This window comes from Scyliorhinus torazame, chromosome 15 (assembly GCF_047496885.1).
Source record: "Scyliorhinus torazame isolate Kashiwa2021f chromosome 15, sScyTor2.1, whole genome shotgun sequence".
Taxonomy (NCBI): domain Eukaryota; kingdom Metazoa; phylum Chordata; class Chondrichthyes; order Carcharhiniformes; family Scyliorhinidae; genus Scyliorhinus; species Scyliorhinus torazame.
In genome coordinates, this window is record NC_092721.1 from 153,155,501 (window position 1) to 153,173,125 (window position 17,625).

The following is a 17,625-nucleotide window of genomic DNA, read 5'->3' on the forward strand; positions in this document are numbered from 1 at the left end:
ATTTATTTATTCAAGTGAGTATCCAAACAATGAATAGCAATGAACAAAATGATGAACTTGACATGATTACAATAAGCTGTCACCTTCTAGCGTTATTCAATATGTGGGTTATTTTGTTGTTAGATACTTTATAAATGAATTGGATATGTGGGTTCATAGTTCAAAATTTTTATTTTCTTTCCTCCTGTATTTTAGTGGAACAGAAGAAAAATACTATCCCAATTGTTCAAAGGTCAAATCTGCCCAAGCCTGGACATTCTGGACTCCGTCCACCTGGTTACTCTCGGTTGCCAGCAGCTAAACTCGTGGCTTTTGGATTTGTCAGGAGTTCAAGTGTGTCATCAGTCTCCAGTAACCAATCGAATGACAGTGACCACAGCAAAGCCGCAAACCGTAAGCTATCATTTATTTATTTGTCACTGGATGGAGAAAAGTCTCCCTTATTTCTTTCATCTTTTTACTTGAAACCTTTATGAAGTTCAGAACAGCTGATCTGAACTATCGTGGGGAAATGTTGCACACAGAGGTGATTAAATTAAATTGAATTGCTACAGGGCATACAAGCTCAGCATCCAACACAAATGTCACAACAACAATTTCAAAGAAAACATTTCCTGCCCTCACCGTGTCATCGCCTTTTGGAGACAAATGTTTGAAATGAATGTTCAGGTTATGCTAAATATTACTAAATAGTAAAACATGTAAGATTTTGGAGACAGAATTCAGTGGCTCTATAATAAACACTGTATTTGAACCAGGAGTCTGAGGCTGTAGTTATACTGCGGGCGCGATTTACCAGCCTCGTCACGCATGACTTAGTCACGTGATGTGGCCGTTGAATCTTGCGAGAGGCCTCTAGCAAGAATCACGATGCTCGAGAACTCTTGAGATTCATCCAAATCTCGTGAGACGTCACAATTTGGATCTCGTCCTCACTGGCCAAGATCCAGATTAGCATATTTAAATGATCCATTAGGCTCATGTAAGTATGTGCGCACTGGATTCTCCCGGCACTTGGGACCTAACAGCTGCGCCTGGGAGACTTCACCAGGGCGCCATTTAGCATGGGTTTCCACAAACGTGAACCAGGTGTAATGGCACGGGGTGGGTGTGGGGGGAATCTCCAAGTCCATTGGAGACCCCCGGGTGATTGTACATTGGGCAGGATTATACCCTGACACTCTTGTTGGCACCCGGCCACCTTGGCACTGCCACCAGGGCATCCTGGCAGTGCCACCCTGGTATTGTCAAGGTACCCAGGAGGCGCTGTCAGTGGTCCTGCTAATAGGCTGACAGTGCAAAGGTGTCCAGGCGCTAGGTTGCCCATGCCAGGGGTCGGACCCCGAGTGCCTTGTCCTAAGAGGTGGGGGGGGCGGGGGGGGTGTTGAAAATTCAGGGCTGCCTTTAAAAATGATGCCCCGTTCCGTGCGTTGACTTCCTGCACTGGCGAGCTGAGCCCGCCAGTGCAGGAAATGATATAAGGACGGGGCATTCTTCGCGAGGCTAAAGAAAAGGCAAAGTGCTATTGAATAGCGGGGTCTTCAGCGCCAAAAAACACCCCGCTCAACCCGCCTGAAAATGGTCTCTGATCGTATCTTGTTGAATCGTGCCCACAAGAGTAAAATTATATTGTTGACCGTGCAACGCTGAAGAATGTGCTATGTTAGCCATGAAGGAACTCTGTGCATGCGTCCAGGCATGAAGGTACAGACTCTGCTCTCCGGCTGAGTGATCTTTGATGGTGGGAAAGATTTAGCAGGTGAAAATGTTTGAAATTACACCAAATTTAAAGGTTGCATACTACTTTACAATGGGCTGAATTATCCTGTGCCTGATGTGAACTCAAACCAATTGAGACAGCTTTACAAGTTAAGCTCTCATGGTTTTATCAATGCTCACTCAAAACTGCTTTCAATTGTTGAAAAAGTGGCAATTTAACTTCACCTTTGGAATAAATTCATGCATACCCAATGTAAGCAAGGAAATAAATCGAGGAAAGTATCCATTTTTCTCTTTCCTACATACCCTTGATCTATAAAAGCTGATTGTGAACTCCAGATGTAAATGATTTTTAATTTCTGATTTGTTATAGAAAGCGTTTGAAGCTGTTGAGAAGCCACTGATAATCAAAGTAGCTCACTCTTCTTGCCTCAACCTAGCTCTCGCCACTTTGTTACAGAGTTGACAGGCACTAATCAACTCAGAAATTAAGTTTTTTTTATTGTGTGATGAATGTAGGAATTTAAGACATATTGTATTGTATCTATTTGGTGCAGTAAGGGTTAAAAGCCTGGGTTAGTGTGTGTATGACTTTTTAAAATACCTGGTTTACAAGACAAACAGGCACTAGGGCTAGAGGTGTAATTAAAGCACCATAAAAGTTGCGATAATGGAATTTGGTTCATATGAAAAAGGTTCCCTGGGGAGTTGATAATTAGACACATTTTGCTTTAGTTATGGGAGGAGCCAGGGACTGAAGCAGTCAGGTGTTGAGTTTATATTGAGTTCAGTTAAAGATCTGTCTGTGAACGACTAGCAGTTTCTTTCAAAGGAATTTAATTTAAAAGAATTTTCCTGTGAACAGAACAGCAGTTTCTGAAAGGGCTGGCAGGTTAAACAGTGGTCTGACACACACAAGAATCTGCAATCTGATTCCTGAAGGATCTGTCTCTCAAAGCAATTTATCCAAGACATCCCTTTACAGAAAGTATTCCTGGGTTGGCTAATTGTATTTAAAAGTGTATTTTGACCTGAGATGGGATTTGCTTGAGTGGAGAGAAAATATAGCAGTTAGGATTTAGTGTTTCATGGTCATTATTTAACTGGTAAGTGTAAGCTATTTATTTATGATGTTAAAGTTAATTTAACCATGTGTTAGTAATAAAGTTTGATTTAATATACCATATTCCTATTTGTGAGTGGAATTACTCCTGGAACAAAATATCCTTTCCTCAATCTTACAAATTAAATAAAATATTGGGGTTTTGATCCGATATCCACAATTGTTGGGGTCTTGTCCAAGATCACAAGAACATAAGAACATAAGAACATAAGAACTAGGAGCAAGAGTAGGCCATCTGGCTCTTCAAGCCTGTTCCGTCATTCAATGAGATCATGGCTGATCTTTTATGGACTCAGCTCCACTTTCCCACCCGAACACCATAACCCTTTGGTGCACTATCAATTACGACAAGACGAGAGTAGAGAGTAATCAAGGCTTTATTACACAGAGATGTGTGGCCTCCTACAGCTGCTGCCAAAATGGCTGCAGTTCGGAGAGCACACACATTTATACTCTGCCTACTGGGCGGAGCCAGCAGGCAGGGATCTACCCCGTACCTGTAATACCCTCATATGCAGTGCAGTATAGACAATATAATACAACAGTGGTGACTATCACATTCACCTCCCGTTAAAAATGAGTCCAGCGGGGGGGGGCGGGGGGGGGGGGGGGGGGACTATCAACATACAGGTTGTCATTATAATTTCAGTGAAGGTTACAAATTTAGATAGTCGGGAGCCTTAATCTGTTGTTGAAAGCGCTGCAGTGCTGGCGGCGAGTCAGGCGTCGGCTCGGTCGTCGGTGACTCCGGGAGCATGACGACATCCTCTTCATCCCCGGGTAGGACCAAGGCGAGGACGGATTGTCCTGGAGCGGGGACTGTGGTGGGGTGCGCTGGGGGAAGGGAGGGTGGCGCTGGGGCAGAGGGGGGGAGGGGTGTAGGGACCCAGCTGGTGCCAGGTCCGCGAGGGAGACTGTGTCTTGGCGGCCGTCGGAGTATGCTACGTAGGCGTACTGCGGGTTTGCATGAAGTAGCTATACTCTCTCAACCAACGGGTCCGCCTTGTGGAGCCGCATGTGCTTGCGGAGGAGAACGGTTCCTGCAGCTGCCAGCCACGTTGGGAGTGAAACCCCGGAGTTGGACTTCCTGGGGAAGGCAAAGAGACGTTCATGGGGGGTTTCTTTAGTCACCGTGCACAGGAGCGACCAAATGGAGTGAAGTGCGTCGGGGAGGACCTCCTGCCAGCGGGAGTCCAGGAGATTTCTGGACCGGAGGACCAGCTGGACGGTCTTCCAGACCGTCCCATTCTCCCGCTCCACCTGCCCGTTTCCCCGGGGGTTGTAGTTGGTCGTCCTGCTTGAGGCAATGCCCCTGTTGAGCAGGTACTGGCGCAGCTCATCGCTCATAAATGAGGATCCCCAGTCGCTGTGGACGTAGGCGGGGAAACCGAAGAGAGCGAAGATGGTGTTGAGGGCTTTGATGACGGTGGCAGACGTCATATTGGGGCATATCCGTCATATCCGCGAGGGAGCAGCACCTTACCGTGTTGGGGTGGATGAAGCTCTCAGTGCTCCCGGAATCCAGAAGGCAGGATATCTCATGCCCGTCGACTTTCACCTTTGTCGACGCGGTCGCGAGGTTGTGCGGTCGAGACTGGTCGATCGTGACATGGGCGAGACGCGGCTGGTCGTCGGCGGTTGCAGGCGATAAGCGGCCCGATGAAGTGCCCCACGGGCAGGGGAAGATGGCGGCGCCCACGAGCCGCACGTGTCCAGAGGCAGGCAAGATGGCGGCGCCCTCGGGCCGCACGTGTCCTGGGGCAGGCAAGATGGCTCCGCTCATTGGTTGTGAGGGGAGCAAGATGGTGGCGCCCAAGGGCCGCACGTGGTCTGAGGCGAGGAAGATGGCGGCACCCATTGGACGCACGTGGGGGATGCAGGGACCATAGCGGCGATTGAGCGGGCCTGGCACACTGCAGCGAAATGTCCTTTCTTGCCGCAGGCCTTGCAGAGCACGCTCCGCGCCGGGCAGCGCTGCCAGGGGTATTTTGTCTGTCCGCAGAAGTAGCACTTGGGTCCCCCGGGGTTGGTTGGCTGTCACGCAGCGCAGGCGTGGGGTTGATTGGGGGCGGTCACTGATGTGGTCCACGATGGGGTGGCCGCTGGCGGGGTCCACGATGCCCAGGAGGGGTGAGGTGTGCGGTCGGGGATATACGCCTGTACGTTACGTGAGGCGACTGTGAGCGAGAGCGCTAGTTTCTTGGTCGCCGCGAGGTCAAGCGTAGCCCCTTCTAAGAGGCGTTGGCGGATGTAGGCCGACCCTATGCCCATAATGAACGCGTCTCTCATTAGCAGGTTAGAATGTTCAATGGCCGAAACGGCCTGGCAATCACAGTCTCTCACCAGGGCGAGCAGAGCATGCCAGAAATCTTCCACAGATTCACCGGGAAGTTGGTGCCGCGTGGACAGGAGGTGCCTGGCGTAGATCTTGTTGGTTTGCTGAGCGTAGTTCTCCTTCAGTAGCGACATGGCCTCTGCGTAAGTAGGCGCGTCCTGGATGAGTGGAAAGACATCGGAGCTCAGCCGCGTGTACAGAATCTGGAGTTTCTGTGCTTCTGGGATTGGGTCTGGCGCAGACCCGATATATGCTTCAAAGCAAGCTAGCCAATGTGCGAAGTCCTTTTTGGCGTTGTCTGCTTGAGGATGCAACTGCAGGCGATCCGGCTTGATGCGGAGGTCCATCTCTGAAAAATCTCTGTGTAATAAATTGATGCACTATCAATTACGACAAGATGAGAATAGAGAGTAATCGAGGCTTTATTACACAGAGATATGTGGCCTCCTACAGCTGCTGCCGAAATGGCTGCAGTTCGGAGAGCGCACACATTTATAGTCCGCCTACTGGGCGAAGCCAGCAGGCAGGGATCTACCCCGTACCTGTAATACAGGGGCCTTACCGTAATACCATCGAATGCAGTGCAGTATATACAATATAATACAACAGTGGTGACTACCACACCCTTTATTCTTCAAAAAACTATCTATCTTTATCTGAAAACAATTAATGAAGGAGCCTCAACTGCTTCACTGGGCAAGGAATTCCATAGATTCACAACCCTTTGGGTGAAGAAGAAGTTCCTCCTAAACCTACTACCTCTTATTTTGAGGCTAATTCCCCTAGTTCTGCTTTCACCCGCTTTCACTCTGCTTTCACCCGCTACAACCTCCCCGCATCTATCCTATCTATTCCCTTCATAATTTTATATGTTCCTATAAGATCCCCCCGCATCTTTCTAAATTCCAACGATTGCTGTCCCAGTCTACTCAACCTCTCCTCGTAATCCAACCCCTTCAGCTCTGGGATTAACCTAGTGAACCTCCTCTGCACACCCTCCAGTGCCAGTACATCCTTTCTCAGGGAAGGAGACCAAAATTGAACACAATACTCCAGGTGTAGCCTCACTAACACTGTATACAATTGCAGCATATCCTCCGTAGTCTTAAACTCCATCCTTCTAGCAATGAAGGACAAAATTCCATTTGCCTTCTTAATCACCTGTTGCACCTGTAAACCAACTTTTTGCGACTCATGCACTAGCACACCTAGGTCTCTCTGCACAGCAGCATGTTTTAATATTTTATCATTTAAATAATAATCCCTTTTGCTGTTATCCCTACCAAAATGGATAACCTCACATTTGTCAACATTGTATTCCATCTGCCAGACCCTAGCCCATTCACTTAGCCGATCCAAATCCCTCTGCAGACTTACAGTATCTTCTGTGCATTTTGCTTTACCATCTTAGTGTCGTCTGCAAACTTGGACACATTGCCCTTGGTCCCCAACTCCAAATCATCAATGTAAATTGTGAACAGTTGTAGGCCCAACACTGATCCCTGAGGGACATCACTAGCTACTGATTGCCAACCAGAGAAACACCCATTAATCCCCACCCTTTGCTTTCTATTAATTAACCAATCGTCTATCCATGCTACTACTTTACCCTGAACACCATGCATCATTATCTTATGCAGAAACCATTTGTGTGGCAACTTGTCAAAAGCTTTCTGAAAATCCAGATATACCACATCCATTGGCTCCCCATTGTCTACCGCACTGGTAATGTCCTCAGAATATTCCACTAAATTAGTTAGGCACGACCTGCCCTTTATGAACCCATGCTGCGTCTGTCCAATGGGACAATTTCCATCCGGCGTGCGATTAGGGAAGCAAAAGCAAGGGCAAGGCCCCCTTCCCCATGTGTTACTCCGGAAGCTGCTCCGATACCCCAAAGATTGCCACTATCGGGCATTGCTTCACCCTCACTCCCACAACCTTGGTCATTGCCCTGGAGAAGGCTGTCCAGAACTTAGCAGGTTTGGGGCAAGCCCAAAACATGTGGGTGTGGTTGGCCGGGCCTCTCTGGCACCGTTCACATATGTCCTCCACCTCCAGGAAGAACCTGCTCATTCGGGTTCTGGTCAGGTGCACTCTGTGCACCACTTTGAGCTGCATTAGGCTTAGCCTTGCACAGGAGGAGGTAGGGTTCGCCCTGCTCAGTGCTTCGCTCCAGAATCCCTCTCCTACCTCTGTCCCTAGTTCATCCTCCCATTTTTGTCTGGTCTCGTCCAGTGGAGTCCGGGCTCTGTCCAGTAGCTGTCCGTATATTTTCCCACATAGTCCCCCCTTCTAGCTGCTTGTGCCTATCAGGTCCTCTAGTCGTGTGTTTTCTGGGGCCCCCGGGTACCCTACTGTCTCTTTGTGGAGGAAGTGTTTTATTTGGAGGTGTCTCAATTCCTATCCTTTTGTTAGTTTCCACTTCCTCGTCAGTTCGTCCAGTGTCACCAGTCTGCGTCCTACGTAGAAGTCCCCGACCATCAGTGTGCCCCCGTCCCGCCTCCAGCTTTTAAAGGTGGTATCTAGCATGGCTGGGGGGAATCTGGATTTCCGCAGATGGGGGCCATGGGGGACATTTCAGTTATCCCGAAATGCTGTCTCAACTGAGTCCACGTTTTCAGCATGGCCACTTCCACTGGGCTCGTATATTTTGTTGAGGGGGATGGGAGTGCTGCTGTAGCCAGGGCCAAGAGGGCTGTTCCTTTACAGGACGCCTCTTCCAGTTGTACCCAATCTGTGTCGGGTTCTTGTACTCATCCCCTGACTCTTTCTGCCGTTGCTGCCGAGTGGTAGTATTGTAGGTTTAGTAAGGCCACGCCCCCTTTGATTTTCCTTCTTTGCAGTGTTGGTTTGGAGATTCTCGGATTCTTACCCCCCCCCCCCCCCCCCCCCCCCACACACACACACACACACACACACAAATGCTATGATTAGACTCTTTACGTTTTGGAAAAAGGCCTTGGAGATGAAGATCGGTCTGGATCTAAACAGGAAGAGGAACCTTGGCAGTACATACATCTTGATCGTCTGCACTCTCCCTGCCAGGGAGAGTAGGAGTGAGCCCCACTGTTGAAGGTCTTTTCTTACTTCCTCCAGCAGGCTGGTCAGGTTCCACTTGTGGATCTGTCTCCAGTTTCTGGCTACCTGGATCCCCAGGTAACGGAATCTGTTCGGGGCCATTTTACACAGGAGCCCCTCCAGCTCTGTCCCTCCCCCTTTTGGGTTCACTGGGAATGCCTCGCTTTTGCCCAGGTTACGTTTGTAGCCCGAGAAAGTTCCAAACTCTTTCAGTATTTGCAGTATTGTCTTCAATTCCTCCTATGGCTTTGAGACATGGAGGAGCAGGTCACCTGCATAGAGTGCAACTCTTACGCTCTGTCTCCTCTCCAGATTCCCTTCAAGCTTTTCGCGTCCCGCAGGGCTATTGCCAGAGGTTCAATCGCTAGCATGAACAAGAGTGGGGACAGAGGGCAGCCCTGTCTTGTTCCTCTCTGTAGCTGGAAGTATTCAGAGCTGGTGGTGTTAGTTCAGACACTCGCTTTGGGAGCGTTTTACAGGAGCCTCATCCGGGCGGTAAACCCCACTCCTAGCCCAAACTGTTCTGGCACCTCAAGGAGGTAGTTCCATTCGACCCTGTCGAAGGCCTTTTCTGCGTCCAGGGAGACGATCGCCTCTGGTGTTCTCTCTCCAGGGGGTGCGGGGGGAGGGAGGCGGTGGTCATTATCACATTCAGCAGCCTCCTGATGTTCGCTGTGAGCTGCCTACCCTTGAGAAAGCCCATTTGGTCCTCTGCGACCACCTCTGATATGCAGCCCTCCAGCCTTTTGGCCATTGTATGCTTTTTCCTTCAATTTGATACTCTCCCTTATTTCCTTAGATATCCATGGTCGATTTTTCTTCTTTCTACCGTCCTTCTGTTACGTTGGTATAAACTTTTGCTGAGCACTGTGAAAAAGCGCTTGGAAGGTTCTCCACTGTTCCTCAATTATTTCACCATAAAGTCTTTGCTCCCAATCTATCTTAGCCAGCTCCTCTCTCATCCCATTGTAATCTCCTTTGTTTAAGCACAAAACACTGGTGTTTGATTTTACCTTCTCATCTTCCATCTGTATTTTAAATTCCACCATATTGTGATCACTCCTTTCGAGAGGATCCTTAACTATGAGCTCATTAGTCAATACTGTCTCATTACACAGGATCAGATCTCGGATCGCTTGTTCGCTCGTAGGTTCCATTACATACTGTTTGAGGAAGCTATCGCGGATACATTCTATAAACTCCTCCTCAAGGCTGCCTTGACCGACCTGGTTTACCAATCGACATGCAGACGATGATAACTGCTGTACCATTTCTACATACATCAGTTATTTCTTTGTTTATTGCCCGCCCCACCGTAATGTTACTATTTGGTGGCCTTTAGACTACTCCTATCACTGACTTTTTCGCCTTACTATTCCTGATTTCCACCCAAATGGATTCAACCTTATCCTCCATAGCACAAATGTCATCCCTCACTACTGCCTGAATGTCATCTTTAAATAACAGAGCTACACCACCTCCCTTACCATCCACTCTATCCTTCCGAATAGTTTGATACCCTTGGATATTTAACTCCCAGTCGTGACCATCCTTTAACCATGTTTCAGTAATGGCCACTAAATAATAGTCATTCCCGAAGATTTGCGCCATCAATTCATTTTCCTTATTCTGAATACTATGAGCATTCAGGAAAAGTACCCTTATGTTAGCTTTTATACCTCCGTTTTGAATCTTAACACCTCGATCAGTAACTTCTAAGTTATTTTTCCTTTTAACTTTTCTCCTAATTGTCCTCATTGTTGAACCCATATCTTCATGTAATAACCTGCTGCTTCGCTTTCCATTTATGTTTTTACTTCCCGTTTTATTCCTTTTAGTATTACTGGGTCTGTTCACTGAGCTCTCCTCAGTCACTGTACCCTGCACTGTGGCCCGTTTTGATTTTTGACGATGGCTTCTCTGCCTTACACATTTCCCCTTACAGCCTTTTGGTTCTGTCCCCATTTTATTTCCCTCCGACTTCCTGCATCGGTTCCCATCCCCCTGGCACATTAGTTTAAACCCTCCCCAACAGCACTAGCAAACACCCTGCCTCGGACATTGGTTCCAGTCCTGCCCAGGTTCAGACCGTCTGGTTTGTACTGATCCCACCTCCCCCAGAACCAGTTCCAATGCCCCAGGAATTTTAATCCCTCCTTCTTGCACCATCTCTCGAGCCACGCATTCATCCTATCTATCCTGACATTCCTACTCTGACTAGTTCATAGCACTGGTAGCAATCCTGAGATTACTCCCTTTGAGGTCCTACTTTTTAATTTAACTCCTAACTCCCTGAATTCAGCTTGTAGGACCTCATCCCATTTTTTACCTATATTGTTGGTGCCTATATGCACCACGACAGCTGGCTGTTCACTCCCCCCCCCCCCCCCAGAATGTCCTGCAGCCACTCCGAGACATCCTTGACCCTTTGCACCAAGGAGGCAACATACCATTCGGGAGTCTAGATTGCATCCGCAGAACCGCCTGTCTATTCCCCTTACGATTGAGTCCCCTATCACTATAGCCCTGCCATTCTATTTCCTGCCCTCCTGACATGTCTTAACCCTTAAATTAACTTATATATTATTGTTATTATTTTTTGAAACTTGTTTTTATATCTCTCCTTATTATACCGATTTGGTTTTTAAACTTTAATTTCTAAACTTTAAAATTCTTACCTTCACGTAAATGACCATCACCAAGGGTGACCCTGTTGCACCAATATTGACCAAGCTGGCTGAGTTCTAAAGATCACAGCTGCTAGACTGCATCTGTGGCAGGTGGTGAGGGAGCCAACAAGAAAAAAAAACCTACAGGATCCCGGCCACACCAATTTACCTGTCACGGATGCATCTGTCCATTAGTGTTCTTGGAGTGACAACTACACAATCCTTGTGGAGACAAAGTCCTGTCTTTATTTTGACCATCGTGTTGTGTGACACCACTACCATGGTCAATGCAATAGATTTTGAACAGGTCTAGCAGGTCAAAAGTGGGCATCCATGAGGTGCTGTGGACCATCACAAGATGCAGAATTGTACTCACCACAATCTGTAACATCATGGCCCAGTATATTCCCAATTCTACCACAAATATCAAGCTGGAGGATCAACCGTGGTTCAATGAAGAGTGCAGGAGGACATGCCAGGAGCAACACCAGACAGGCCTAAAAATAAGGTGTCAACCTGGTGAAGCTACAACATAGGAGTACATTCATGCCAAACAGCATGTGATACAGAGCTAAGCAACCCCACACCTAATAGATCAGATCTAAGCTCTGAGGTCCTGCCATATTCAGTTGTGAATGGTGATGGACAATTAAACAACTAACTGGAGGAGAAGGCTCCACAAATATCCCCATCCTAAATGATGGGGAGCCCAGCACCTCAGTGCAAAAGAAAAGGCTGAAGCGTTTGCGATTGTCCAGCCAGAAGTGCCTAGTTGATCCATCTTGGCCTCCTCCTGCAGTCTCCAATATCACAGGTGCCATTTTCAGCCAATTCAATTCACTCCCTGATATCAAGAAACGGATGAAGGCACTGGATACTGCAAAGGCTATGTGGCTTGCCAATATTCTGCCAATAGAACTAAGTTAACTGTGGCCCCAGCCAAGCTGTTCCAGTACAGCTACAACACTGCCATCCATCTGGCAATGTGGAATATTTCCCAGGTATGCCCGATACACAAAAACTGTATGTATCCAACCTGGCCGGTTATCACTTCACAGTCTACTCACTATCCAAAGCCTTGCCACCACCTACAAAGCACAAGTCAGGAATGTGATAGAATACTCTCCACTTGGATGAGTGCAGCTCCAATAGTACTCAAGAAACTTGACACCATCCAAGACAAAGTAGCCCATTTGTTTGGTACCCCATCAACCACCTTCAATATTCTCTCACTCCACCACTAGTGAACAGCGCCAGCAGTGTGTACCATCTACAAGATGCACTGCAGCAACTCACCAAGGCTCCTTTGACAGAACCTTTCAAAGCCCATGACCTCTGCCACCTAGAAGGGCAAGGGCTACAAATGCATGGGGGCATTTACAGGTTCTCCTCAAAACAACACACCATCCTAAATTAGAAATATATCATCATTCCTTCACTGCTGGGTCAAAATCCTGGAATGTCCTCCCTAACAGCAATGTGGGTGTACCTACACCACATAGACTGCAGCGGTCATGAAGGCAGCTCATCACCATGTTCTTAATGGCAATTGGGGGTGGGCAAGAAATGCTGGCCCAGCCAGCAATGTCCATATCCCGTGAAAGAAAAATAAATCCTAGCATTTATTTTGTATTTCCTCGCTTTGTCTTCTCCCCTCAAATGCATTGCCTCACACCTCTCTGGATTTAATCACCACTTTTCTGCCCACCTATCATAGAATTTGCAGTGCAGAAGGAGGCCATTCGGCCCATCGAGTCTGCACTGGCTCTTGGAAAGTGCACCCTACTTAAGCCCACACCTCCACCCTATCCCCGCAACCCAGCAACCCCATCTAACCTAAGGGCAATTCAGCATGGCCAATCAACCTAACCTGCACGTCTTTAGACTGTGTGAGGAAACCGGAGCACCCGGAGGAAACCCATGCAGACATGGGGAGAAAGTGCAGACTCCGCACAGACTGACCCAAGCCAGGAATCGAACCTGGGACACTGCCGCTGTGAAGCCATAATGCTAACCACTATGCTACCGTGCTGCCCCTTGATATATTCCTGCCTGGCCCATTGATATATTCCTGCAGCCCACAGCTTTCTTCCTCACTATCAACCGCAAGGCCTGTGGTGATGTGCATCAATGTAAATGCATGTAGGCTAGCTAGACACCAGATGGAGCACCAAAGACATCACACACGCACTCAACCAATAGATCAGTTAGATAGGACAGGACCAATAGACATTCACGATACACAAGGAGGTGACACGTCCACAGGGGGGGCGTTACACCAAACCATATATAAAGGACATCACACACATGATCTGCCTCTGTCCAGTGGAGACAGTCAGTGAGTACAGACACAGTGTTGATTCAATATTACACCCACCACGTGGATTGCAGCAGCTGGTTAGTCAGTCTGGGTAGCTATAGTAGGATTAGCAGTAGTGTCGAACCCGAGTAATAGAAGTGTAAATAGTTTAATAAACGTGTTGAAGTTATCTCTACGTCTGAACCTTCCTTTGTCAAGTGCACCACAAGGAAGCCGCTTATGTTACACCGACAACATAACAAATCATGGTAGCAGGACTGAACTGTTTCAAACCAGATAGCCATACCTCAGTGTACAGTGACAATCAGCAACGATACTCAGGCAAGATGTTCGAGATCCGGGTTCCGCAGCAGCTCCAGTGCCATGGCAATCTCCGCAAAAACTGGCGGGCATTCCGGCAAAAGGTTGAAATCTTCCTGGTGGCAGCCAAACTAGAAGAAGTGGCCGATCCTGAAAAGATAGAGCTTCTCCTCACCATCGCCGGTGCCAGAGCAGAAGAAAACTTTTAAAAATTCAAGTTCTCCAAGGGGCAAAACAGGAGCGACTTCCAGGCAGTCCTGGACAAATTCGGCAAATACTGTGAGGAAAACACAGTCCAACCAGCAAGAAAAGGTAAGAGAAGCACCAGTACTCACCTCGAGGCCGAGATCCCAGAGCAGAGAACGGTTTTGATCGGCGGCCATCTTTCTAAAGTGTCTGCACTTGCGCAGTTGCGCGAGAAACGCGCAGAACGGGAAGGTCCGTTTGCGCATGCGCATTCACGAAAACGGCCATCGGGAAAGGAACAGCGATCTGCGCATGTGTAATCGCTTCCTACGCGCTACGTCACATGCGTCATGACGTTAGAGGCCCCGGACTACTCCCATTTAAAGGGGAAATGTCCCAAATCAAAGAAAAAATCTTTTAAAGCTGTAAAACAACCTTCCTTCACTTGGAATGACAGCACAATATCTCAAATTGATCCAGGAAATGCAATTAATCTCCGAAGAACCCTGCAACAAGCAGTTACCAACGTCCAAACCGATGATTCCGACCTTGAATACTTCGATACCGACCTTTACATGTTCTCTGGACCTCGCAAGCCCAATGCCACCACCAACGCAAACAGTGATGATATGGTCTTAGAAGACTACGACTCGGACGAACCTTTCACCTTGGGAGGCTACCCCAGTACCAAATCCGAACCGCAACTGGACGTGTTGCACATTGGCGACCTCCGTATTGAATGCGACGCAGACATGGATTCATTCTTCGGATTGGAGGATCTTCAGCCCAGCAGATATGACATCCCAACTCGTGAGTGCAGGATGATGCTGCAGCCTGAAACCAAGAGAGAGAGAGCGGTACAAGCCCACAGAGAGCAGCCTGCTGCCACACACAGCAGCCTGCTGCCACACACAGCAGCCTGCTGCCACACACAGCGTGGTCCACGCACTGCTCAGGGTTCCCGACTCTATGAAAGAAGGCATACAAAACTCCACACCGCAGTCCTTGCATGAACAAGAAGTGACTCCAGTGTCACAAGCCTCCACAGCGAGCTCGTGGACAGACTCCACGATAGAAGCAACGCAAGGCTCCGACGCGCAGTCCTTGCAGGAACAAGACCATGAGGGTCTAGCAACCTCCTCTGACCAACTAGCGGCTGACGATGCAAGTCTGCCATGCTCAAGTAAACAGCAAGAAGACTATGACAGTCTACCACGCTCCAGTGCACAGCAGGATGACCATGACGGTCTATCATGCTACAGTGAAGAACAAAGCGACGATGACAGTCCAAGCCCAAATGAAGGACAGCAGCAAGACAATGAAAGTTCACCCACATTGTTTGCACCACCAGATGATGACTCTGAGAATTTACCCAACCCAAGTCAACAACAAGCAGCTACTGAGGATCTACCCACGGTATGTGAGACGAGTGACGACAGCATCCCACTTCCCATGCAAGATGTGCAAAGTGACAGACCTCAGCTATTGTGTACAGAGGCACTCGACGATCACTGTGAGACCACTGGTGACTACGGTGACACCATGATACTTCCACCCTCATTCGCTCGAACCTCTCCACAAGTCAATGCATTCCTGCATGTTCCGACTCCAGACGTGCAGCTTCAAGAAATCTGAGCTGACTCCAGTGAACCTGCTAAGACTCCGGACGGGGAGCATCAACAAACCAACACTGACTCAATTAAAACAGACCAGACTCCAGATGGGGAGCAACCAAACGCCGACTCTGATTCACGTAAGCCAGATTTTACTCCAGGCAGGGAGTGCCGCAACCTCAGTGATGGCACGCTCAGGGTGACAGCAGATGCTACAACGACAGGAGATGGATCACTTAACAATTACACTGTGTCAGTAATAACAAGCAGCGGCTACAGTACGAGAGGAATACACCAATATTCACCACAGCTATATCCACACATTTTTTCCACACCAGCAGTGCAGCCAATGATGTCCAGCTCATGCTGGACAAACCCAGTATTTGGGCATGCAGCAGCCAGCAGTCTATGCAGCATATTCTCAAACAGGTCAGCACTACGGAATTCCCACTAATGGAATCATGACTGAAGGAGGACTACCGCAGTGCAATCTGCACTACAGACTGGATGCCTTAGTTACAGCCCAGGATTTGCTGCACCCCAGCCTGGCCAGACGGCATATTCCTATCAGATGCAAGGTTCTAGTTTCACACCATCATCAGGTATTTATGCGAGCAGCAATTCTGTTTCCAATTCGACAAGCTTCAACAGTTCTCAGCAGGATCACCCTTCCTGCACAGCATGTGGCCATGACCAGTATGTGCAGTCTTATCCAACTTCAACATATGGCACATCCATGACCTCGAAAGATACTGTTGATGGTACCTCTTCAACGTCAACACCTTATCAGCTACAAGATGCCATCCGACAGCATCATCACAAACATCGAAAAACGAAAGGGACTCCAAATCATCAGCGAAGTGATTTGACCACTTCTTGGTTCCTGTGGCACAGGGACGTTGATGGCGTTCATAACCAAGGGAGACATTTGACCATGATGATTGATGGTTTTTGGACTCACATGAATGATTTGGACTTATTGTTTAATCACTGTTCCCATGACTTGTATATACCTTACCTTATCTACCTGTTCTTTGTTCAATTTTTTCAAAGTGTGCAGAAAATATGTAATATACAAAAAAAGGGGATGTGGTGATGTGCATCAATGTAAATGCATGCAGGCTAGCTATACACCAGATGGAGCACCAAAGACATCACACACACACACTCAACCAATAGATCAGTTAGATCGGACAGGACCAATAGACATTCACGATACACAAGGAGGTGACACAACCACAAGGGGGCATTACACCAACCCATATATAAAGGACACCACGCACAGGATCTGCCTCTTTCCAGTGGAGACAGTCAGTGAGAACAGACACAGGGTTGATTCAATATTACACCCACCACATGGATTGCAGCAACTGGTTAGTCAGTCTGGGTAGCTATAGTAGGATTAGCAGTAGTGCCGAACCCGAGTAATAGAAGTGTAAATAGTTTAATAAACGTGTTGAAATTATCTCCACGTCTGAACCTTCCTTTGTCATGGGCACCACAAGAAAGCCGCTTATGTTACACCTAGAACATAACAAATCAAGGCCAATTTCTGTCTCATCAGAAAATTGCAAATCGAGTGCTTTTTGCTTAAATCCAAGTCGCTGATACTGAAAGAAACAAAGGCAAGAATTTAGCATCTAGGCATCCTCAGGATAATTCCAAACTGCTTCACAAGCAACCAATTACTTCTGAACTGCAGCCAATTTTTGCAAATTGCTGTCCCACAAACAACAGAGATTAAATTAACAGCCAATTCTGTTGTTTTTGCATTGGTTGAAGGAGAAATATTGTGGAGGGTACCAGCAGAATCCAACACCCCTCCCTCCACCACACACACACAACCCTTTTGTTAATAGTGAGATTGTATCTTTCACCTTTGCCTAAAGAGATAGACAGCCTCAACTTCACTTCTCATCTGGATACCAACGTTCCCAGCAATATACCACTGTGTCAGTATTGTGCCAGCTCATGTATGAGGCGTGAATCTAGAACTTTCTCCCTCAAAGGGGGAAGTACTGCCAATTGGACAAAACTGGAAGTACTATGGGAAGCACGCGTTACCTACAATTAATCCCCTTCTAATTGAGGTAAAATCAACATTAATGTACTCTACATTATTTCAGTTGAGGCATGTTGCAGGAGAGGAATCTTGCAATAGTTAATGTAAATAGGCATTTAATTTAGTAACTTATCTGGCTCTTAATCGTGAAAGTATGTTACATACTTACTTTTGTGAGGGCCACGAAGAATCCACGAGTTTTAAGGATACAAAGTAA

The 17,625-nt window shown here is 47.6% G+C and overlaps 1 protein-coding gene across 3 annotated transcripts in view; it reads left to right on the top strand.

The window, feature by feature from the left end:
• LOC140391911 (microtubule-associated tumor suppressor candidate 2-like) overlaps nucleotides 1–17,625 on the top strand; it is a 766,862-nt gene that overhangs the window by 395,482 nt on the left and 353,755 nt on the right. For all 3 annotated transcript variants that reach the window (XM_072476954.1, XM_072476953.1, XM_072476955.1), the window contains one exon: nucleotides 196–393. In XM_072476954.1, coding sequence (XP_072333055.1) covers nucleotides 196–393 — 198 coding nt within the window. The remainder of the gene's footprint in view (nucleotides 1–195; nucleotides 394–17,625) is intronic.